General features: G+C 42.9%; 1 protein-coding gene across 3 annotated transcripts in view; it reads right to left on the reverse strand.

Annotated features, from left to right (window-relative positions):
• LOC140199147 (protein Shroom2-like) overlaps positions 1–25,314 on the reverse strand; it is a 250,723-nt gene that overhangs the window by 73,242 nt on the left and 152,167 nt on the right. For all 3 annotated transcript variants that reach the window (XM_072260751.1, XM_072260750.1, XM_072260749.1), the window contains exon 3: positions 6,297–6,428. In XM_072260751.1, coding sequence (XP_072116852.1) covers positions 6,297–6,428 — 132 coding nt within the window. The remainder of the gene's footprint in view (positions 1–6,296; positions 6,429–25,314) is intronic.

Here is a 25,314-nt window from a genome sequence, read left to right on the forward strand (position 1 = left end):
CAGGAATCTGCAGCTCATCCAGCAGGCACCAACGTTCGAATCCAGCATCCCAGCCCCTCAAGACAACCTATATGGGGCACCCCTACCCAAGTCCGGTACCCCCACAACCACTTGTACCACATCTGGGAGCTGGGTAGATCTTCCAAGCATCCAAGCCTGGACCAACCCCAGGTGTACCACCTCAAGTTAAGGTCCACTCGCTGCAGACCCCATCTAGCACATGTAGTCCCATCAAACACCCCTGCCTCAGGATGATTCACAACCCTCCAAGAGAGTGATGCAACTATGCTAGCACTAGCTACTGATGAGCTTGGTGAAGTATCTCTGCTGAAAACATTAAGTAATATGTAACTTTCTTCCATTTCCTTCTCTCAATGCTCTGGTCTAGACTATGAGCACTTTTCTTTAGAACAATCAATAAACAACTCACAAAGCTCCAAGGAGAATTTCACTCTGATTCTGTTAAGAAAATAGTACAAATCAATTGGAAGAGGATTTTGAATTTTCTTTTTTTTTGGTGTGTGCCTGCGTGCATGCGCACTTGTGCGTGTGTGTCTGTGTCTGTGCATCTGCGTGTGTCTGTGATGATGTCTTTTTCATGGCTTTTACAAGGTGCGGAGCAAGAGAGAGAGAGGGAGAGACTGTGTGGCACGCCACTCCTCACACAGACATTTTCGCAGTATTTTTCCCTTTATTTTACGAGGTCAAGTTGCGATCTCAACACTCAACCCGGCACGGATGGAAGGCGTACTCGGGAACGGATCCCGACTGGTTTCGAACCTGGGAATCTCCACTCCCGGGTCCAGCACCAATGTCATTGAGCCACCAGCCAGCTGGATTTTCATTATATTAACAATTTACAAAACACATTGGGAGAGAGGCCCCCAAAATCTGGATTTGTTATGATGTGACCAAAATCAGAAGGCATGCTGGGAAGGGTGGGAAATCCATTGCTACTCAAAGGCCACGAGTCTCGAGCAGACTCTGGTTGCTGGTGTGGTTCCCCTTTAAAACAACGGAAGAGAGGATGCTGTGCTGGTTTAGAAGTTTGTTCATGGAAACATGGCTTTCGATCCCAATACCCACTACCCTGCTGACAAATGCAGAGTCTCTGGAAAAATAAAATTGAGGAGCTCAGAGCAAGATTGCTGCACCAGAAGGACATTTGAAGTTTTTTTTTGTTTTACAGAGACTTGAATATCAATGCCACCCCTCTTCCCCATTCTGGACGCAGTGATACAGCACGCTGGCTTCACGATTCACCATCAAGATGAAAATGCAGAGTCTTTCAGAGGCAGAGGAGGTGGAATATGCTTTATGATCAACTCCTAGTGGTGTACAAATGTGGCAGGGCTGTCCTGACCCTGCTCAGCTGACCTCGAGCATCTTGTGATCAAGTGATCATTTCATCTGCTGCGGGAGCTTTCTGCCATCGTTGTGGTACATCCCACTTCAGGCCCGTGTCAAACAGGCTCCAGAGGAACTGAGCAACGTAATCAACAGCCATGAAGTAGCACATCCTGGTGCCTTCCCCATCATTTTTGGGGGATCTTAACCAGGCCAGCTTGAAAAAGTCTCTAAATAATTTTTACCAACATATCACTTGTGGAAGCGGAGGAATCAACACACTGGATCACTGTTATACCATCATCAAGAGCACTTACGGTGCTATCCCACGCCCACACTTTGGGAAGTCTGATCGCCTGGCTGTACTTCTACTTCCTGAGCATAGACAGAGACTGAAGACCGCAGGACCAGAAGTGAGGACAAGGGAGACGCAAGAGGGCTTACAGGATTGCTTTGAACCGGTGGACTGGACTGTATTCGGGGATTCATCTTGTCTGAATGAGTATGCCACAGTTGTCACTGATTTCATCAAACCTGTGTGTCCCTACGAGAAGGAAAACTCTTGATTTTAAACCTCTGCTGCCTTGCGGCCATACCCAACTATGGGAAAGGCTTCAGGTGTAAACCCCGAGGAAGAAATCTCGAGCCGGGGTCCCTAAGGCACTTTGATGTTGTTTACGACTTCACTCTGGCAACCTCTGCGACGACACTGGTGCCAAGCTGTATTGGCACTTTCCCTTCCCTTGAACTACATCAATGAGGTGGAGAGGGGGAGCCCACTGCATGGGCAACGGCCGGTTCTTCAAATCTTCCCGCCCAGGCGGGAAGGTCACAGTCCACCAGAGGTGCAAACCTATGATCCCCTGAAATCGACAGCTGCCTACTACTACAAGAACTTACCGTACATACCTGAATCAAAACCCTGGATGAACCAGGTAGTCTGCTGGGGTTAGATTTGGTGATCCAAGACCATATAAGGTCAGGTATGACTTACAAAGGGCTACCTCAAGAGCAAAGGAACAATTCTGAATGAGGTTGGAGGCAGAATCAGATGCACGTTAACTCCGGCAGGATTTGCAGGCCATTACTTCCTACAAAGCGAAACCTAACACCATGAATAGCAGTGATGCCTCATTCCCAGCTGAGCTCAAAGCATTTTATGCTCTCATTGAAAGGGAGAATAAAACGACAGCTATGAGGATCCCTGCAGCATTGGGTAACCCTATGATCCCTGTCTTGGAGGCGGATGTCAGAATGTCTTACAAGACAGTGAACAAGCAACAAGCCTGGTAAGGCTCTGAAAACCTGTGCCAACCAACTGGCATATTTATTCAAAGATATTTTCCATTATTATTTTCTACAGTCAGAAGATCCTACCTGCTTTAAAATGGCAACAATTATACCAGTGGCCAAGAAGAGCAGGGTGAGCTGCCTCAATGACTATTGTCCGGTTTCACTCACATCTACAGGGATGAAGTGCTTTGAGAGGCTGGTTATGGCAAAAATCAACTCCTGCCTCAGCATGGACTTGGATCCATTGTAGCTTACCTATCGCCCTAATAGGTCTACAGCAGATGCAATCTCATTGGCTCTTCACACAGCCTTGGATCACCTGGACAATAGTAATACTTATGCCAGGATCAGAATCAGAAGTGGAAAGCATGAGCAATTTCAAGTTCCCAAGCGTCAACATCTCTGATCCTGCGCCCAACACACTGATGCAGTTACAAAGATGGCACGTCAGCGGCTATATTTCATTAGGAGTTTGAGGAGATTTGGTATCTCATCAAAGACACTCACATATTTCTACAGATGTACCGTGCAAAGCATTCTAACTGGCTGCAGCACTGTCTGGTATGGGCGGGGTGGCTACTGCAGAGGATGAAATGAAGCTGCAGAAAGTTGTGAACTCAGTCAGCTCCATCACGGGCACCGACCTCCATAGTATCCAGGACATCTTCAAGGGGCGATGCCTCAAAAAGGGAGCATCTTTCACTGCACATTCCCTCTTCTCATTGCTACCATTAGAGAGGAGGTACAGAAACCTGATGGCAAGCACTCAGTGATTCAGGAACAGCTTCTTTCCCTCTACCATCTGACTTATGAACAGCGCATGAACCATTAATACTACCTCACTACTTCCTTGCACTTCTTATTTAATTTAACTAACATATATGTATATACTTACTGTAATTATTATTATGCATTGCATCGTTTCAAGATAAGGCAGCTTTCTAACAAGGCCTGTAATGCTTGTACATGAGCAGGCTGCACTTCATCTGCTGAAAACCTAAAAGACATCAGGGAAAAAAAAATAACTTTCTTGTCTTCCCCTGTAGAAAAATGTTCTCAAGTTGAGTTTGTATAGGTAGCATTTAATAATAAAGTTGATGAATGTGAATAAAGTCTGTGGTGTAGGGTGGTTTCAGAGCCTTGCTTAGTTCTCATCTCTCAAACCCAAAGGGGTAGAGGACAAAAACAGCTAAGCAAAGCAAAGCCAACAGTCATCCAAGGTAATAGAAAGTCACCAGTGGAAGTTTCAGCTTTATTCAAGGGAACATAAATAGTTTTACAGGCAACTGAAGACAAAGGTCCAAGTACCTCAAGAACTGATGGTGGACAGTGAGAGTGTAAGATCTTGCCAATATCCATGATATGTATGAACCTTTCAGTGCCTACGGCCCAAGGGCCCTGCAAAGCTGGAGACGGGGAGACAGTGGCAATCACCTCCAGTGGAGAGAAACACAAAGCCCTTCTCAACCACATATCTACCTTTGACATGAGCACCCTGAACTCTTCCCTTCAGCAGCCTAACTAGGCCAACCTTGCTGCCATTACTGACCAATAATAAGTTGATCATCCTTAAAAAAAAAAACAGGCTTTGGGAGCAGACACCACTTAAGACCTAAATTGTACGTGTGGAAAGATGCAATCACAAATCCACAATCTCTCTTTCTACATCTGGCATGACGAGGATAAACCTCAGGGGTCTCAGAGATGTGATAATGGTGTCCATCTTCAAGAATGGAGACAAGTCCGACTGTGGTAACTACAAAGAGACCTCTCTGATTGCCATAGGGAAAGTCATTGTCTGAGTCCTCCTCAGCCACCTGTTCCTAGTGGCCAAAGAGCTGCTCCCTAAATCACAGTGCAGAATCCGTCCATCGAGAACAGGACCTTCTTGACCTTTGTCAAGTAACAGCTCTGAGGAAAATGCCTGGTGTAGCACCAGCCACAATACTTGACCTCACTAAAGATTTTGACTTCATGAACTGGGAGAGACAGAAATGCTTCTCTACTTTATCTTTGCTCCACAGTGGCATGCAAGCCTTTATACTAACCAACAGGTCTGCAACAGAGCCAATCTCAGTGAAGGCTGGTATCAAGCAAGGCATTGCCCAACAATTATTCAGTCCTGCACCTCAGATCCAATGGACTTCTTTCAGAATTAATGGGAAGCTCTTCCATCTGTTGGTTTATATCCAGAAGCAAGGCCGACCGAACTCAAGAGCTGTGGTACACGTGTGCACACACTCAGAAACCGACCTCCAAGATATCATCCACTCCTTCACTGAAATGTGAGAGGATGGACTTTCACATTCAATATCTACAAGACATACTCCAGAAACTTGCCCCCATGGTATCACACTGCCCGCAATTAAAAAAAAGGTTAATGACAAAATCCTGAACAAGTTGGACCACTTCCCAATACTCAAAAGTCACCTCAATGATAAAATTCTCCACTGTTTTTAATGCACTGATAGAGCTATTGGTTGATTGAGGCAAATGATATCGGAAGGAGAAGATCTCAGACTTGGCATAAAACTGATGGTCTATCATGACCCCTGCCTTCTGATATGCTTCAGAAACCTGGACTAACTACAACAGGTAATTCAAGGCATTGGAAGGTAATACCAATACTGACTTTACAAAATTCTCCAGCTTCACTGGAACAATAAGGGAATCAACGCCAACATCTTCTTCCAAGCCAACAAGCCCTCCCTCAGTCATCTCCACTGGACGCCTGGCACCAGTCTTCTGATACATAAATTTTGTTCCAGCCTCTGTCTTGGAAGGTTATCGGAGATTAAGCACATGCTTAAAGAAGCCCAGTAACCCCACTGACACTTGGGAACATCCAGCACAGAACCACTTAAAGAAGAGTAGGAGGTTTCATGATTGGATTGGAAATCTCAAAGACAGACAATGAGAACTGTGGAGGAGGGTACTCACCACCTCACACGCTATCTTCATCCCTATCCATCAGCCACCTTATTCCCCATCTATGGAAAAAACTATGATTCCCACATTGGCCCCATCAGAACCCACAAAATCAGACGGGAAGCAAGTCCTCCTCGATCCAGAGGAACTGTGTAAGTACATGGGAGCCAAGTAACACCAAGTGAAGGATTCTAGGAGCTAAAGTGTAAAACATTTTAAATGTGGTACAGTAGCATTGTGGATAAGTCCAGTGACTGTCATCAAGATGATCAAAATGGGGACCAATGATCTGGACAATAAGCTCCAATGGAACCAGTGCAGCCGGGGAATCTCAATTGAAGATTAGATAAATTACAATGAAATGCTGGCACTGATAATGATTATCAAACACCTACTGGTTTGTGGTTGGGAAAACAAATTGATCACTAATGTCCTTTAGGTGATGAAACTTGCCATCCTTACCTAGTCTTGCTTAAATGTGATTCCAGACCCACAGCACTGAGATTAAATCTTAATGGCCTTCTGATCCGGTTCAATGAGCCACTCAGCTCAGGGAGGATCTAGGGATGGACAACAAATATGGCTTGTTCTCCATCTCACCGGCCTTTCAGTTCTACTGATCACCGCTTCAACAAAGGAAAAACTTATCCCAAAGATCAACAAAGGATTCCATCCCGTTTTTGCTGACCTAACACCAGAAAAGGAATAGAGCAGAGCATGGCACTCACGTGGCGTGGTACCTCGAGTGCCAGGAGGAACACACTCCACTAGAAGATAGCTGCATTGCGGCCGGATCCTGAGGGCTGTCGGTGAACTTGGTTGAATGCCAAGAGTGAGGCCGAACAACTGGCTCATTCCGCCTGAAACGAAACAAAAGCATAGGCAAATAAAATCGGACATGGAGTACAGAGAACTTAACCCTGTCGCTTTGATTAAAAGGTCAATTGCTTTCAATAAAATACCTTGCTACATACAGACCCAGCACTTCAATCTATTAAAGACAAAAGCCACCAATCAAAACACAGTCAGTCAAATTTCAAAGAATGACCTGGTTTAATGAAACTAGAGCTCTTTTCTTCTGTTCTAGTTGTGTTCTCCCTTGTAAAAATTGGGTATATTTTATGCTCCATTTATGTTTTACTTGTGAATGTTAACGGTACTGACGAAAGTGAGTTTTTCATTGCACCTTTGCATATCTGCAAATGAAAATAAATTTCAACTTTAATTTTTGGACTTCAGACCAAACCTGCAAGAACAGGCTGCACCACCTACTGTGGGAATGGGTCTCTTTTCCCACCATTTCTTATGCAAGACTTTATCGAACTTTGTCTGCACTCACTTTAATTCTCAGGATGCTACAATGTCTTTAAAGTGCTCAGCTCCACAAAACAGAACTCTGCAAATACAAAGGAAGGCCTACCTCCACAGCCCTTCATGACTTGTTGCTTTACACACATATGATGTACTGACATTAGCATAAAGAATCGATTTTCACCTGACAGGTCTAATACCAGTAACATTAGCCACGTACCAGCACTATACTGACTGGGTGCTTTTGGTCAGAGTAGAATAAGGAGAAATAGGCACCCAAATCCGTACAAGTAACACATTTTAAAATGGGCAAAATGGTGAAGTTAAACACCAAGTAGCCAGCATTCTCATTCTCTCATTCATTTTCATTCTCTCTGTCTCCCTCTCTCTCTCACTCTCTCAGATTAGCTTGAGATGAGTTTTATTTGTAACTCTCGCCATCAAAGGCTAACTGAACCAAGGGTCTTATGTTCTAGTGTAGATGAAGGCTTTCTGATGTTTCTCATTCCATTAAATGGCTATCGGATTACCGGTCCCACTTACAGCATCTGCACTTAAAAGACATCATGCTACAGTCAGAGAGTTGAATTTCAACAGTAATTGTAATGTTCCATATGCACGTGTTAATATAAGTAGTTTGACATCAGGAAGGGGAGGTGGGGAGGGAGGTGTTGGACTGTTATCCACTCTCTTTGATCCTTAACATCTAATGAGCCTGAATCCAGATGAAATGGTGAAAAGATCTACCAAGAGATAAGGTTTTGGAAATTCATGGATTGAGCTCCATTCACAGCTTGTGTATGTTTCACCTTACAGGGTTTCACTGGAGCCTGTAAGTATCCCAAACACCTGACTTCAGTGGGAACCTACAGTCCACCCTTGGAAAATCACTGGCACCCCCTCCTAAACACACACTTCATAACAGCACATCTACAAAAAAAGGCACGTTCAAGTTTCAAATTACATTTATCATCAAAGAATGTATAAATTATACAACCTTGAGATTTGCTTGCTCACAGGTAGCCGCAAAGCAAAAAACCCAAAAGAACCCAAATTAAAGAAATAACGAATAGAAATAAAAATAAATGACCAACTCTCAAGGTACAGGAGAAAGAAAAAAAATGCAATTCTCGTAAACGATTGAAGCAAACAATAGCATTCCAAACTAAAAATGAATCCTGAGATTTGAACTCCAGAGCAACCAAGCGTAGGCCCAAAGCCTCGTTTATCAGTTCATCATATTAGCGGGCAGGGAGCACAGCATCCAGTTCTTGGATAGTTTCATAGCAACAGGAATAAGCCACTGATGTCCTTGCACTAGTCACAGGATGGGGCTACCCATTCAGCCCCTCAAACCTGTATCTCCATCCAATTAGGCCATACCTGATGTGCATCTTGTTTACCTTGCTGGTTTTGAACTTCTCAGCAGCACTGACCAAACAACATCTTTCCCAGTGTTGAGGTTTAATATTTATCCTTGGCTCAGCAGCTTATTGAGGAGGATTTCCAGTTCCTTCCACAGACATCCCACCTCTCCCAGAAGTTCCAGGAGTCTCCCGCATATTAATAGTGGCTCCCTGATGCCCGCAAATTATATACAATGTCCCGGAAATCAATTTTTTTTGGGAGCATGAGAGAGCAAGAGAACGAGAGCGAGAGAGAGCGACCACGAGAGAGAGAGAGAGCGCACCATGGCAGAGTGTTCCAAAAAAAGAAAATATAAGACGTACGTCACCCCAGACTACCCTAAAATGTACCCCTGCGTAATAAGGATCAAAAATAATGATAGTGTTGCTCGCTGCACTGTTTGCAACAGTGACTTTTCTATTGCCCATGGTGGGTTAAAATGTAAAAGACATGTTGAGGTGAGTTTAACAGGTATGATTCATTCATTAGCATAGCTAACGTTATTTAACCTAGCTGGCTAGCAGCTCAGGAACTACTCTATTGCAGACATCCCACCTCTCCCAGAAGTTCCTGTAGTCTCCCGCAAATTGATGGTGCTACCTCCCTGAAATGAGCTTTTGCAGGGTGGGTTGTCCACTTCCATCATCAATATGAAGACATCGATTCTTGTATCAGCTTTCAAAGATCAAACTCTAGTTTTAAGGTTACAGATGTCAAACCTCTCTCAGTTCTATTATCTAACAATCATCCTCCTAATCTGTCCTGTTTTGCAGAATACAAGGCTTGACTGTCTTCATGATTTAACCCTTTCACTAGGGTATCACTTCCATGGCCCTCCAGTTTACCACATTAATAAATGGAAGTGTGTCAAATACAACATGCGATGTAGAAACTACAACAGGAACTAGATCACACACGCAGTGACTTCCTTTGTCACTGGTAAGGCAGACTAACTGGTCTTCAGGATACTCAAAGGTACAGATTGTCTAACAGCAGAGTCTCTGGTTAAAAGTAAAACAAGGAGCGCAGAAGGATTCAAAAGTAGATGAGATACTGAATAGTTTGAGAAAGGACAGAAAACATTGCTTTCCTTCAGCTGATAGGGATCCTGGTAGCAACCTGTCCTGGGCCCAGCACATAGATGCAAGTATGAAGACAGCATAGCAGCGCCTCTACTTCCTTAGGAGTTTGCAGAGATTTGGCATGAGATCTAAAACTTTGACAAACTTCTTAGATATGTGGTGGAAAGTATACTGAGTGGCTGCATCACAGCTTGGTATGGAAGCACCAATGCCCTTGAACTGAAAATCCAACAAAAAACAGTAGATAAGGCCCAGTCCATCACAGGTAAAGCCCTCCGCACCATTGAGCACATCTACAAGCAGCAATGTCACAGGAAAGCAGCATCCATCATCAGGGACCCTACCACCTAGGTCATGCTCTCTGCTGCCATCAGGAAAAAGGTACAGGAGCCTTAGGACTCAAACCACCAGGTTCAGGAACAGTTATTAACCCTCAACCATCAGGCTCTTGAACCAGAGGAGATAAATTCGCTCAACTTCAATCGCCCCATTATTGCACTGTTCCCACAACCTATAGACTCACTTTCAAGGACTCTTTATCTCTTGTTCTTGATGGTTATTGCTTATTTATTAATTCTTTCTTTTTGTGTATTTTCACTGTTTGTTGTCCACCATTTTGGGCACGGTCTTTCATTGATTCTATTATGGTTATTAGATTTGAGTATGCCCGTGAGAAAACTAATATCAGGGTTGTATATGATGACATATACCATATTTAATAATATACTAATTCAATAATAAATTTACTTTGAACTTTAGACTTTGAGGGAGCAGGGAAGTTTTCTCCATACACGAGTTATCTAAACTGAGTTTAAGGAGGGTAAAGGGGCAAGAGACTTAAGAGAGGATCTGAGGGTGAATTTTATTTCATCTAGAGGGTGGCTGGAATCTATATACTGTCTGAGTTGGTGGTGAAAGCAAATACTCTCACAACATTTAAAAAGCATCTGAACAAGTACTTGCATCACTAAGGCATAGAAAGCTATGGACCAAGTGCTGGTAGGTGGGATTAGTATAGGTGTCGTGGAGTGTGTGGGTCTTCGTCTTGAAGGAATGTGGAGGTAAGGCTGTGAAATGTCTGTACTTGTATTTGTGAAGCGTTGTATTGTAATTATATTTGGTGCCATGGTATGTTCGGGGAGGGCGGGTGAGGGGAGTTTCCGTGCTTGGTGATTTAATATTAGAAAGTTCAAATACTGGCTCATTGAGATAAGATCCAACTGATTTCTCAAATGGATCTCCCCAGAGGGATCAATGTAAAAGGGGTGATAGTTGTCATTTTCACGACCCACACTGACAACTATCTGACTTGCTGTGGACTAGAAGGACATGAATAGGAAATTCACCAACAAGAGGGAGACCAAAATGTGTAATGACAGGAAAACTGTCTTGAGCCAGAAACAAGAGACAGAAGGGCAATTTCTATTTTTCGAAAAAGATAGGCAAACAAACGTAGCGCTTTGTACCTCATGTGGCCCCCCCTGAGGCGGTGTGCCCTTTTCATTACTTGGGGGTTTTCCCATCCAGCTTTGCCCTAGCCTGTGCAGTAGCAGAAGGAGACTGTACAGAGGTCCTTTCCCACAGAGAGTAAGTGTTGGCTGCACTGAGACAGTGCATCCACTGGTACGTACTCCTGCACCCTGGGCTGTTCCTGTCTGCAGCTTTCCCTTACAGACACTGTGCTGGAAGACCAACAGGTTTTGGGCTTTGGGCACAGTGGTGTGTTTGCTGTGTGTCAGATGGTTTTGTCATTACAAACTGGGAATCACACAGGTGGCAAGATCAAACCTACCAGTTTAAAGTTAAGGAAAGTTTTGTGTTTGTTAGGGAAACAAGGAAACAAGTCATGCCCAAAGCACTACACCAAAAGTTCAACATTCAAAGTAAATTTATTATCAAAGTACATCCTGTATACGTCATCATTTACAACCCTGAGATTCACTTTCTTGCATGCAGTACTCCGGCTTTCCTGCCTCTTCACTATCCCTGTTGCAGACTCGTCTATAAAGGCCAATCACTTTGCTTAATTATACAGTTGTATCACACATCACCAGCACCAAAGAAGCTAACTAGAATTATCTTGAACTCTTCCAGCAACTTTAGCTTGGCTACATACCCATTGCCTGTGTGGTTAATGAAGTTAAAAGTCCAGTATCCAGCGGAGGATGGAAAGATACCACCTCTGTATCTCGACTGGCTGGATAATTGGTAACTTCTGGGTACAGTGAAACTAATAATAACAGTAAATACCAACTTGTCAATGTCACTTATTGCACAAGAAAAGGATTTTAATAAAACGTAGAGCCATATGCTAGCGCCTTTTCTATGTTGAGAAATTCTCTTTATTGATAAATGCATTACTGTTAATTTTCCTTTAGTGGGTACTATACTACTACATGATGTACTAAGATGTACTATACTAATACATGAGCCCAATACCTCAGTTGTTCCGTGCTGTTGATGTTACCGAGGAATAACAGAAGACAATCAAGATCACTTACACTGCAGACACTCAAAAACAACACCACAGATGAAGACAAAAGGCTAACATCTAGGTAGTCAAAGACACCAGCAGCCAGCCATTGATCAGATGGTTGGTGAGGAGATGCATTGATGCTGGAAGGGGACCTGCAGGATTAGGGAAGGGGAGGACTAACAGGTAGGTCTGCTGTTACCTCATAGAATTTCTCAAGATCTTCATCAGAAAGCTCCTCGCCACATCAGCCTCAGAATTTTCTGTGCTACAATATCCACCGTTTTGCCCTTCCTGAGGGAGCCAAACAATAAAAGGAAGAAATTCAGCCAAGCAGAAAGCTGGAGAGAAGAGGCGTGGAATATGCAGAAAGTCTCGCATTGAAGCCAAGTCCTTGGACTACTGTACAATGAAAGGATTGAACTTGACTCTAATTGGCTCGATACCTTTTCTGAATGTTGACTGGCAAAGAAATCATTCCAACCAACACGCCCATGTGTCTCAGACCGGCAGTAAACACTTTTCATTCTAAGGAATGGAAGGCACCCCTTTCTGGTAAATATCTTCCTGCTAGACTAAGAATAACAGGAATACAACGACACTTCTATCTTTGGCTGTTCTCAAGAAAAGCATTTCACCACTGTGGTGTACTTTCATCCATCATACTCCCAATTTTTGGATTCTGATGCATTTGAGACAGGAATGTCAGGGGAATAGGAATCAATTTTCACAAACAAAGTGAAATGACAGCCAATATCCATCCTCTGGAATATCAAGAGCAAAACACAAAATACTGGAGGAACTCAGCAGGTCAGGCAGCTTCTATGGAAATGAATAAACAGTTGACGTTTCAAGCCGAGGCCCTTCATCAGGGAAGATGCCAGAAAAGGATGGCGGGGGAGAGGAAGGAGGACAAGCTAGAAGGTGATAAGTGAAGCTAATAATTCTGAGTCAGTAACTGCAACCTTCTCCCTACCATACAAAACTAGTAGTACATCAAGTCTTCTACCCCCATTTTCGGTATCATATCCCAAACTTCCCCTACCTGGATCTCTTTCTCAATACTAACTCAGTACGTGTTTCAATATATTTTCTTTGCCCTTCTCACTACTTTTCTAACTACAGCTTGAGCTCTTTTATATTGTATGAAAGATGAACAGGAGCAATGCTGTCCAACTTTCCTAAAAAGCATTATTCCACACCTTCACAGCTCTTTTACGTTCATCTATCCACCAGGGAGCAGCTCTCCTTTGATTATCTCCCAACAATCTGTGAATTGATTTTTTAGCTATTGAGTACAGAACACAAAGTATCATAACTCAACCTGATATCCTCCAAAACCAAATGATCAGGAAATCTACTTCCACATAAATCATCAAATACATCCCAAATTTCTTTTTTAAAATTCCATCCGGGCACATGAGAGCCTTCCCTCTGATATTCATCTATTCCCATTATACAGATGTTGGGGAAATGATCATTTTCCACTGTTATATCATTATATACTTCCTAGTTACACACACTTGCTATATCCTCAGATACCAATGTAAGATCTCTAGCAGAAACTATTTGTTAAATAGATTTATCTGCGTACTCCTGCCCATCATTCAAGCACACAAACACCTTTCTTCCAGGAAGTCTTCCACCATCATCCCATTCGCTTTTGTGTCACTACAACCCCATGTAGTGCCATGAGCATTAAAATCCCCACACCATATGACCTTATTTTACCCACTTCCACCCACACTTTCCAATATATCAGGTGTGAACCTTTTACAAGGGTTATAAAAATTTATTACCTTAACTTTACTATCCTTTCCCTAAATTTCACCACAATTGACCCATAAACAATCCCAATCTCCTAACTTTACATGCAATCCCATTTTTGACAATAGTAGCCACTCCTCCTCCATTGCTGATCACATTTTACATCAACATAACCTTGTATCTTAAAACTTAAACAAGATTTCAACCAGGTTTCCTGTACACATATAACATCAGGTTTATTTGGTAAATTTTCAATAAGTTTCTTAAACTCTTGACCACTAGCTAAAAGGTTTCTAGCATTCCATTGTAAGTTTAGAAAAACCTTTAACAACCCTCCTTTGAAGTCTGAACATTATTTACTCCTGCTTGTAGAGTTGTCTTTTAATTCTAGTATGTTTTTCTGTAGCTTTTAATTAATATAACTTTAATTATTTCTATCTTACTTTTAATTTGTGCTGTACAATTTACCACATCTGCCATGAAAGTGGCAAACTTTAGTTTACTAACAATCAGAGATCCTTCCTTATACAATCATGCACTTTACACAGTGTTTAAACTATCTGTATTTTGGATATTAATAGGTCCCATAGACACTGTCTTCTGTAATTTCTGCTGAGTCTCAGCATATAATATGCCCATTTCCACCCAAACAATGGTTCAATGGTTCCATTTAATATCAGAGAACGCATACAGTATACAACCTGAAATTCTGACTCATCGCAGACATACACAAAGAAAAACCCCAAAAAAATGACGGACTGAAAAATGTTAGAACCCCAAAAACACTGAACTTCCACAGCTTCTTATATATAGGACAACCTGCATAAGCAGAACTATGTTTTCCTCCACAGTTGCTACATTTTAGCTTAACACCCTCTCCACAAAATTATGTTTTCCACCATATCTACCACACCAATTTTTACCCTTAAACACAACTGCTACATGATCTTCTGGCATTGAAAACATTTCAAAGGGGGCAGCACACAGACTCAAACCATATAACTCATATAACCTAAATTAAACCTAACCACCTAAACTATCTGTTCTAGCTCCACCACTAAACCCTTTTCAAAGTTTAGCATCCACAACCTTTCCTTGGACTAAATTATTCTTAACTTGGTCCCTGGATACGTCTAGAGGCAACTCCAGAGATTTCTCCCCAAAGCCACTGTCTTTGGTCTAATTACTTGGTGTTACTTCCCTCCCCCCCACCCACAGCTTTTAACCCCAAAGACTTATCGCATTACTTACGATCTTTACAATATACTAAGAGTGCCCAATCTCTTAAAGGTTTTGCTCCCATATCTCCTAATGTGTTTTTTTTCAAATCCTTAGTCTAATTGGATTGATAGCAGAAACAGGCCCACTCAAAAAACGTTAAACTTTTCCTTCCTTCTTTTATTTAAATCCTGCCCCTTGCCTCTATCACTGGATGACAAGCCACTACAATCCTCAATCAGCTGCCTATTATCCCGTTTCCCAGAAGCCAGCCATTCACCTTCCTCCATACCACTCCTATCACCCAATACCACCTCCCATTCGCTACATCCATCTTCTCTGTCACTTCCTGCTATCTCTACCTCCTTCCTGTCTGAGAGAAAACTCCCAAAAACAGACTCAGTCCTTCGCTCCAAGCCCAATCGCTCTCATCCACAAACAACTTCTTCTTCTTCGTCTTCATTGGCAAATAGCTTTAAGGTGCATTATTGCCATCTTCTGAACTGGAGTATGGGTGAAGATATCTAAATCCTATGTAAAAATATATTGGTATCAAATTCTTTAAAAAGGACCCATATTCTAAAGGAATTGCACCATTTATTTAACGCAGTAATTCTGTGATCCCCTCTGCAAAACATCGCTAATGTTAAATTGTATTTTATTCCATGATAACTTTAAAATCAACCATCCCCTTTCTTGATGATGTCATGCTCAACCATCTCTTGTTGATTACAATACTCACACCTCCCATTATTGTTTCTTCATTAAAAAACAACGTATCCTCTGTGCCCAAATCTCAATTTCGATATTATCACCTCCTCTCTCCTGCTCCTTTTAATACTGTTTTTCATTTTTCCTTTACTGTAATTTATAGGAACGTCCACTTCTGCTCGTCCAGTTACCTCCTTTGCTAATTTATCCGCTTGCTTGTTCCTTTGAATACCAGCATGTGCTGGAATCCACATAAAACATACAAAGAGTCCCATCATCCACAAACCTCCAGGTAGCAGCACAATCAAAGGGGCACAGCTGCAAATTGTAGTTGATAATGGAATGGGTAATTAGCCATTCGGGTAGTAGCCTATAAAAAGAAGATGGGCTCAAGCAGAACTACTATTGTGCAAGTGGGCAGCTGAGGCTTTGGTGAGAAGTGACGGAAGCAGTAAGTACAGGCTAAGGTGGGGTTTCTATAAATTCTGTTCCTTTGTTATTGCAATTAGAGCAGTGGACATGGCAATCAGGGTAATAGTATACAATCGGCCTTCCTTATCCATGAGGGATTGGTTCCGGGACCCCTCACGGATACCAAAAAACACGGATGCTCAAGTCTCTTATTCAATCTGTCTCAATACGGTGGACCTTGAGTCCCACCAGAACCCCAGACCTTATTTAACCTATCTCAGTGCGGTGGACATTAGGACCCGGCAGCGGAGCCCTGAATCCGCAGTGTTTCTGTTCACAAAAATAATCACGATCACGATTGAAAATAAAGTGGAAATAATAAAGTAATCAGAAAGAGGTGAAACGCCATCGGTTATTAGAAAAGCGTTAGGCTACAGTCAGTCAATGATCGGAACAATTTTAAAGGATAAAGTGAGAAAAGCTACAATTATTACTAAGCAACACAGTGGTTTAATTATGGGGTTTTGGGTTTTTGATCCTCCACATCAACCCGGCACGGATGGAGAGTGCACTCGGGAGCGGTCTGTCACTGGATCAAACACGGGAATTTCTGTTCCTGAGCCCAGCCCTGAAACATACGTTTTATATGTGTAGAAAGGTAAAATACATACTAAGACAAGCATTTGACTGACACTAAATAATACTGGATGTACCTGTTCCGACTTACTTAGTAAAAGAACTTAAGTGTTTTTTAATCCCGATCCACGATAACCTACACACATCCTCCTATATACTTTAAATCATCTCTAGATTACTTATAATACCTAATACAATGAAAATGCTATGTAAAAAAGTTGTTATACTACATTATTTAGAGAATAATGACAAGGAAAAAATGTCTGTACATGCTCAAACAACAAGTGCTGGAAGAGCACTTCCGGGTTTTCTCGATTCGCGGTTGGTTAAATTCGCGTATGCGGAATTCGTGGATAAGGAGGGCTGACTGTACTTGTAGGATGTGGGAAGTCAAAGATTTCTCCAGCGTCTCTGAGTACGATCTATGCTCTCCTTACAGATTGTTATGGAGCTGGTGCTGGAAGACCGAAGGGTTAACTGACAGGTGTCACTGGGGAGGCAGTTACGTCTAAGTTGCAGAATGCAGGTAACTGAGTCTCTGTCAGAAGAGGGAGAAGGCAGTGCAGTGTACCTCTGTCCTCACTGACAAGTATGGTGTTGAGGAGACAATAAAGCAGGGGAAAGCCACTGAAGTCTCTGGTGCTGAATCTGGATCTTTTCCTGAAAGGAGCTTGGGGGGGGGGGGGGGGCGAGGAAGAGAAAGATGAGCAGTATTGATAGTTGGTTCATTAGATAAGGGTGCAGACAGGAGGTTTTGTGGATGAGAATGAGATTCTGAGGTATATTGCCTCCCAGCTGCCAGGTTCCTATAGCTAGGATTGAGTCCATAGCATTCTGATGTGGGAGGGTGTGCAGTCAGAGGTTGTGGATCACAGCAGCACCAATAACATGCAGGAAAAGTGATGAGGCCCTACAAAGTGAGTTCAGGGAGTTGGGTGTAAGTTTAAAGATAAGACCCCCAGAGTAGTGATCTCAGGTTGGCTACCTGTGCCACATACTCAGGAGGAAAGAAGTATGAAGGTTGTGCAGTTTAACATGTGGCTAAAGAAATGGTGCAGGGCTGAAGCCTTGAAATGTTTGGACCATTGAGCAGGTGTAACCTGCACATGTTCCATTTTGTACCTGACCTGAAGGGAAACCAATATCCTTGTGGAAAATGCTTAAACTAGAGTTGTAGGTGTTGGGAAACAGTGACTGTGGAGAAATTAGATGCTAAGACTACAAGCAAAGATGGAAAATGAAAGTTTGGTATGGTGAGACTAATGTTCTGAGTTGTCATTTCGATGCAAGGAGTATTGTACTAGATAATGCAGATGAATTTGGGCCATCAATCTGTGCAGATTTGTGATGTTACAGTCATTAGTGACATGGTTGCAGGAGAGGTAGGACTGGCAGCTCAAAGCAGTTGGGTTGCATTGTTTTAAACATGGAGAATGAGGAATTAAAGGGATGGCACTGCTCATCAGAAAATCTCTCCGCAATGCTCAGAGGACATACTGGAGGTATATTAACAGGACTGTCTATTATAGACCTTCCAATAGTCATTGGGATTTGGAGGAGGATATTTGTAGAGGTAACAGGTTAGGAGGAAATGTCAAGTTCTTATGGTAGGTGATTTCCCTCTCTTTCCCTCCCCCCCCCCCCGGAGCTGTAAGATTTGAGGAGGGGAGACCTTAAATGGTTTGTTTTTGCATCTGCAGTTACTTAGTAAGCGTCTCGAACTGAGGTGAAAGTAGTGAGGTCACAGACCATATTTAGATTACAAGAGGTGCTTGCTCTTCAGGGACAGGGAGGTGTACAGACTCTCCCACTATAGGAAACATCCTCTCCACATCCACTCTATCTGAGCTTTTTGAATAGTGAAAGGTTTCAATGAGATTCTTCCCCCACACTCTTCTGCACCCCACCCCCCGGCTCAGGTGAGTATATGACCAAAGCTATCAAATGTTCCTCGCGTTAACCCTTTCATTCCTGAAATCATTCTCGTCACCTTCCTCTGGATTCTCCAATGCCAGCACATCTTGTAGATAATGGACCCAAAACTGCTCACAATACTCTAAGTGCAGTCTGACCACTGCTTTATAAAATCAGCACCTTTACTTCCTGAGAAAACTAAAGAAATTTGGCCTGTCCCCTAAAACCCTCACTAATTTTCATAGATACACCATAGAAAGCATTCTCCTAGGGTACATCACAACCTGGTATTGAAGTTGTCCTGTCCAAGACTGGAAGAAACTGCAGAAGATCGTGAACACAGCGCAGTACATCACACAAACCAATCTTCCGTCCTTGGACTCACTTTACACTGCATGCTGTCGGAGCAATGCTGCCAGGATAATCAAGGACACGACCCACCCGGCCAACAAACTTTTTGTCCCTCTTCCCTCCGGGAGAAGGCTCAGAAGCTTGAAGACTCATACGGGCAGATTTGGGAACAGCTCCTTTCCAACTGTGATAAGACTGCTGAATGGATCCTGACCCAGATCTGGACCGTACCCTCCAATTATCTGGACCTGCCTCTCGGTTTTTTTGCACTACCTTACTTCCCATTTTTCTATTTTCTATTTATGATTTATAATTTAAATTTTTAATATTTACTATTGATTTGTAATCCAGGCAGTGGGAAGTGCAGAATCAAATATCGCTATGATGATTGTACGTTCTAGTATCAATTGTTTGGTGACAATAAAGTATAATCTCAGCATTACACCCTTGCTTTTATATTATAAATCACCACTTAACCTGTAAGTTAAACTTTAGGGAATCCTACATGAAGACTCACAGGACCCTTTGCATCTCTAATTTCTGAATTTTCTCCCTGTTTAGAAAATGGCCTTTGCCTTTATTCCTTCCATCAAAGTGCATGACCTTGCACTACATTCCATCTGCCAGTTTGCCCATTCTCCCAATCTATCCATGTTCTTCTGCGGGCTCCCTGCTTCCTCAATACTAGTTGCCCCCATCTATCTTTGTATTGTCTGCAAACCTGGCCACAAAGCCATCAATTCTGTCATCCAAATCATTGACATATAATGTGAAAAGCAGTCTCAAGACTGACCCCTGCAGAACACCACTAGTCACTGGCAGCCAACCACAATAGGCCCCCTTTATTCTGACTATTTGCCTCCTGCCAATTTTTATCCATGCTAATATCTTTCCTGTAATGCCATTGGTTCTAATCTTAAGTAGCCTTGTGTGCCGCACCTTATGAAATGTCTTATGAAAATCTACGTAAACCACATCCACTGATTCTCCTTTGTCAAGCCTGCCTGTTATCTCTTCAAAGAATTCCAACAGATTTGTCAGACAAGATTTCTCTTTAAAGAAACTATGCTGACTTTGGCCTATTTTATCATGTGCCTTCAAGTACCTTGAAATTTCATCCTTAATAATGGACTCCAGCAACTTCCCAACCACTGAAGTCAGGCTAACTAGTTCATAATTTCCTTTTTTTTTCGGGTCCCTCCATCGAAGAGCAGAGTGATATTTGCAACTTTCCAGTCCTCCAGAACCATTCCAGAATCTGTTTCTTGAAAGATCATTACTAATGCCTCCACAATCTCTTCAGCTACCTTTCAGACCCTGTAGTGTTGTCCATCTGATCCAGGTAACTTGTCTACCTTCAGGCTCTCTACCTCTGGCTTAAAAATATTCAAACACTGTGCTTGAGGAAATTCTAAAGACACTCAACTTTCAGTGAAAAGATTATTGCCACTAAACAATCAGACTCCTGAACCAGAGGGGATAATTTCACTAAACTTCACTCACCTCATCATTGAACTGTTCCCACAAGCTATGGACTCACTTTCAAGGACTCTACAAATCACGTTCCTGGAATTATGATTTTTTTTTGTATTTACAGCTGGCACTTGCATGGTGGTTGTTTGTCAATTTTTGTAATTTTTGATTCTATTGTATTTCATCATTCTACTAGAAAATGACTCATGGTGACATACCTAGTTTGATAACAAATTTACTTCAGACTTTGTGAACTGTAACTTGCTGGAATCTGGAACAATGAACAATATGCTAGTGGACCTCAGCAGGTCAAGCAGGATCTGTGTGGGAGTGGGGGGAGAAACAATTAGCCTTGATGCTGGGTTTTGACTCAATGTTGACAATACTTTTCCTCTCACAGATGCTGCTCAACCTGCTGAGTTCCACCAGCAGATTGTTTGTTGCTATGAACTCAAAACAGTCAGATGAGGCTGCTTCAGCAAAAGACAGTCATCAAAGCTCCTTTTTATTGCAACAATCAGCCTTCCCAAGGTGCTGGTGCTCCTGGTGCACAATGCCATTTGGCCACGTAAACCATTCAGCAGGCCCTCAGTTTAGCAAGCAGCTGGATTAACAATGCATGGGGGGGGAGCTGCATCTGTTGTTTGGGAACTCACTGGGGGTTGCATAGAGCGGGGGTGGGAAAAACACATCGGGCAGGGAATCAAATCCAGGGCATCAAGCAAATTGCTAGAAGTTCTCAGTCATTCAAGCAGCATCTGTGGGAGGAAAGGTATCATTGTTTTGGGTCGAAACACTGCATTGGGTTCCAACCCAAAACTGACAATTCCTTCCCCCACATACAGTTGTTGTTTGACTCACGGAGTTCCTCCAGCAGATTGCTGTTGCTCCATATTCCAGCATCTGCAGGTTCTTGGGTCTCCAATCAAATCCAGGAATTGGTTTGCACAACCCCTTTGTACAGACAATCCCAGTTCTTAAAGTGCTAGGCTTTGCCCAAGGCTGATCCTGAAAAGAACCCTAGTCAGCCACATAGGAGACGCATTTCCACTTGGAAATCATTCGATGAAGGTGTTCAGTACTTCTATCCCAGTCTCAGATGTACCGTGTTCCCTGCTGCATTTGGTTTGTACAATGTGCAGTTCTTCCTTGGAGGCAGTTCATTGGATTTGTTTCTGAGACCAGCTCTGTGGCTTCCAGATCATGGTCAAGTTTGTCAGGCCATCCTGTGTTCTGAGGTGGCAAGTGTGACCAACAGATCTGATCACAGGAAAAAGGGGGAATACTTGGGAAAGCATTCTGCTTCTGGCTATTTGCAGGCTCCCCATGCATTCATTCAGACTTCTCAATACATCACAAATGCTCCTGCTCTAGGCTGTATGGCCATGAGTTAAGAGATTCCATTGATGTGCTGGTGAAGAGTGTGTTTCAGGAGTCTGAGTCGGTGTATTTCCAGGAACAGGGGTGGGGATGGGAGTTTCTCCACATCCAATGCTGCCATCCCCAGCTGTCTAGCAGAAACTGCAGTGCTCAGCAATGATAGGGACTTCTCACAGGGCCGGAAAGCAAGCAATGGATTGAGTTTGTGGGGCAGGTGGTGTGCTGGGACAAGACTTGTGAAGGTCAGTGAGGGAGAGAGCAAGGGAGAAGAGGCTGGTGCAGGGAGGGAAGCGAGAGGACAGCAGTGTGGAGGAGATAGGTGTGAGGGTGGATGGCTGGTTAGTGAACCAGACCAAACTAGAACTTTTTAAACTCTACTGAGTGAGTAAAGTGTAATGAAGGTGGATAGTCACTGTCTTTTCTCCAGTGTAGGAGAGTCTCTAACTAGAAGGTGTTGGTTTAAGGTGAGAGGAGAAAGACTTAAAGGGAAGTTGAGGGCCAACCTTTCCAATTGGCAACACTTGGATATGATCCAGGCTATAAACTGAGGTCATGATCAAACACATTTTCAAAATGTCAACAGGAATTATTCTACTTGAGTGCAGTCAATAAGCTTTCAGATCACTTGTGGTCACTCAGTGAGGGGCCCTGCACTCCATGGGCACACCCAGTCTGTACTCAACTTCATCAAAACTGCTCCATGGCAAAGTGCAACTGGGCACGTAACACTGACATTCAAATCTGTAGTTTCCCAATCATTGAACCAAGGAAATCGGTCTGAATCCTTTAGTGGAAAATTTAAATTAATCTGAAGCTAAACATCACCCTATTAGCTGGATGGGAGTTGGCAAAATGGCACCCACAACTTGTCACATTTCCTCAGGGAGCTTCTCTTCATTCTCTCACGGGAAGGGCCATCAGACCGAAGTCTCACTTAACCAGACTTTGCTCTCATTGCCCAATGCTACAGTGGGGCAGTACAGTAGTGTAGTGGTTAGCACAATATTTTACAGTACAGGTGAGACAGGTTTGCCAACTGCAGACACACAATCCTCCCACTGACTCCATTTAGTCATTCCAAGTTCTGCCTCTGTATTTAAATGAAGTTCCATGTGCTTTCTCAAGGAAGTTTACATTAAAAAAAAATACACAGTGCTATTCCAAAGGAAACAGGAGTGTTCTTCTATTGGCCTTGCCAATACTAACCCTTCAACTAAATCCAAAAACTAGTCAATGGGTTGGCCATCTGAAACACTGACAGTGAAAGACCCCACAGATGTGGCCTGACCTGCTTGAGTACTTCCAGCATTTTCTGTCTCTATTATAAAACCAGAGGATCCAATCATTTCTGTCAGCTAGATCTTGACATGTTCTTACATTCCAAGAGCAATTATCGCTTAAAAGTACTTCACACTACAAGCAACACACATAAAATGCCGGAGGAAAGCAGCATGTCAGGCAGCATCTATGGAAGAGAGTAAACAGTTGACGTTTTGGGCCGAGACCCTTCATCAGGAGTTCCAGATTTCCAGTACCTGCAGACTTCCTCATGTTTTACAAAGTTGAGACACCCTAAGATTGTCAAATACTGGGAGAAATGTATTTCACTTGCATTATTGTGTTCGGCCATCATTCGTACCACTATTCTTTCATGGGCTCATAGTTCCCCCAACTTCAATTTAATTGCTCACCCTTCCTTCTCTCTACAACCTACTCCAACTCTACATTCACCATAACGCCCACATTCCAACATGACAATTGGTCTGAGCCTGATCCCTGATGAATCCCAGGTGCTTACACTCCAGCTACCTATCCTGGCCCTCCTTTAAACCTCTACCTGTTGTTTGGCTCTCCTGAAACATTGCCCTATTGCCTGGGTTTACACCTACATCTTGTGATCTTTGTGTCTTTGGCAAATTCTGTTGTATTTGTAAACTGACCAGGGACATGTCCTAACAATTTTTTAAAACCCTAAAAAGAAAACAGCCATTGCAAAAGGATTCAGAAGAACAGCATGTGATAATTAAATCATTTCACTACTCGAATGAAAACAGTTTCCAGTAAAAGTAGTGGAGCTAAGTGTGGACAAGTAGCACAGTCAGAATCAAGAGGCTGCAGCCCTGCTGCCCTTCCACTGAAATGTGTCTCAAATCTTTGGCCTACCTTCTCGGGGAGATGTGAAAGGTCCCACATCACTAGTATTGTGTAATTGCCCATCAACCAATGCCACTACAATTGAATGCTCTGGCCATTAACCTTGTTTGTCGCTGCTCCATTTGAATCACTGCACTCTTTACAATTGCAACTCATTTACTATAGCATACTTCACAATGCTCTAGACAGAAGGCAGTTCATAATCACAGAAAAGTACAGCACAGAAACAGGCCCTTCACCTATCTAGTCTATGCCAAACCATTTAAACTGCCTACTCCCGTCAACCTGCACCGGGACCATAGCCCACCATACCCCTACCATCCATGTACCTATCCCAACTCTGAAACGTTGAAACCGAGCTCACATGCACCACTTGCACTGGCAGCTCATTCCACACCCTCACGACTCTGGCCAACATGTGGGTGTAGTAAGAGATGAGGAAGAAGTTTCCCCTCATGTTCCCCTTAAACTTTTCACCTTTCACCCAGATTTGCTGTCTGGGTTTACTCCTGTCCTATAACCCTTATAATTTTGTGTACCTCTAACAAATCTCCCCTCAATCTTCTACGTTCCAAGGAATAAAGTCCTAGCCTATTCAAACTGTAGTATTAGGATTTATTATGGAAGCAGGAAGTCAGTAGATCACTCCCCTCTCTTCCCCCCCCCACCCACACAATACGCGGTTGTGCTGGTGCAGTATTACATAAGAGCACACCAGACCCATGTCTCAAGGGCCACAACTGCACTAGCTGATTCAAGCCAGTCAGATGAACAACTCCAAGCAAAGCCAAGAAATCCACTTCCATTGGATTACTTTAAAAGGGGTATTTAAACACACCAGTGTAATGTCACTTTTCAGCAGCATGGAATTCCATTTCAGGAATGCTCCAAGATTAGAAAAGATTTCTGGTTTGTTACTGTTGCCCTGGTAATTGTGAGGGAGTCCCTGAATTGTAATACATCTCCAGAGTTCAGACATCCCACCTCTCCCGGAAGTTCCGGGAGTCTCCTGCAAATTGATGATGCTACCTCCCTGAAATGCAGGGTGGGATGTCTGAGAGTTCATACAGCTCTCTGTAGTGTGGAGAACAGTATGTATTTTAACACACAATATCATTAACCAGAACTTACTTTCCACAAAATATCACAATAAACTCAGTTTTCTGTAGAACCAAAATGAAAGATATAAAGAAATGAAAAATACAAAAAAATGTACTCAAACAAGAGAAATGTGTGCTGGAGACAATCACCCAAGGGTAAGAGCCAGCTCAGAGATCGTCACACTTCCCAAAGCTAACAAGATGCACCCCTGACACATGTATTGAAACGGAGTAATGGAGCTAACCCCAACTCAACCAAGCAAAAGGGAGACCATCAACCATAATGAACCACAACAACGGGTATTTATCCTGTGCCTCAATAAATACTTGTACAGGAGCAATAGGCCATTCCTCATTT

Source organism: Mobula birostris, chromosome 6 (assembly GCF_030028105.1).
Source record: "Mobula birostris isolate sMobBir1 chromosome 6, sMobBir1.hap1, whole genome shotgun sequence".
Lineage (NCBI taxonomy): Eukaryota > Metazoa > Chordata > Chondrichthyes > Myliobatiformes > Myliobatidae > Mobula > Mobula birostris.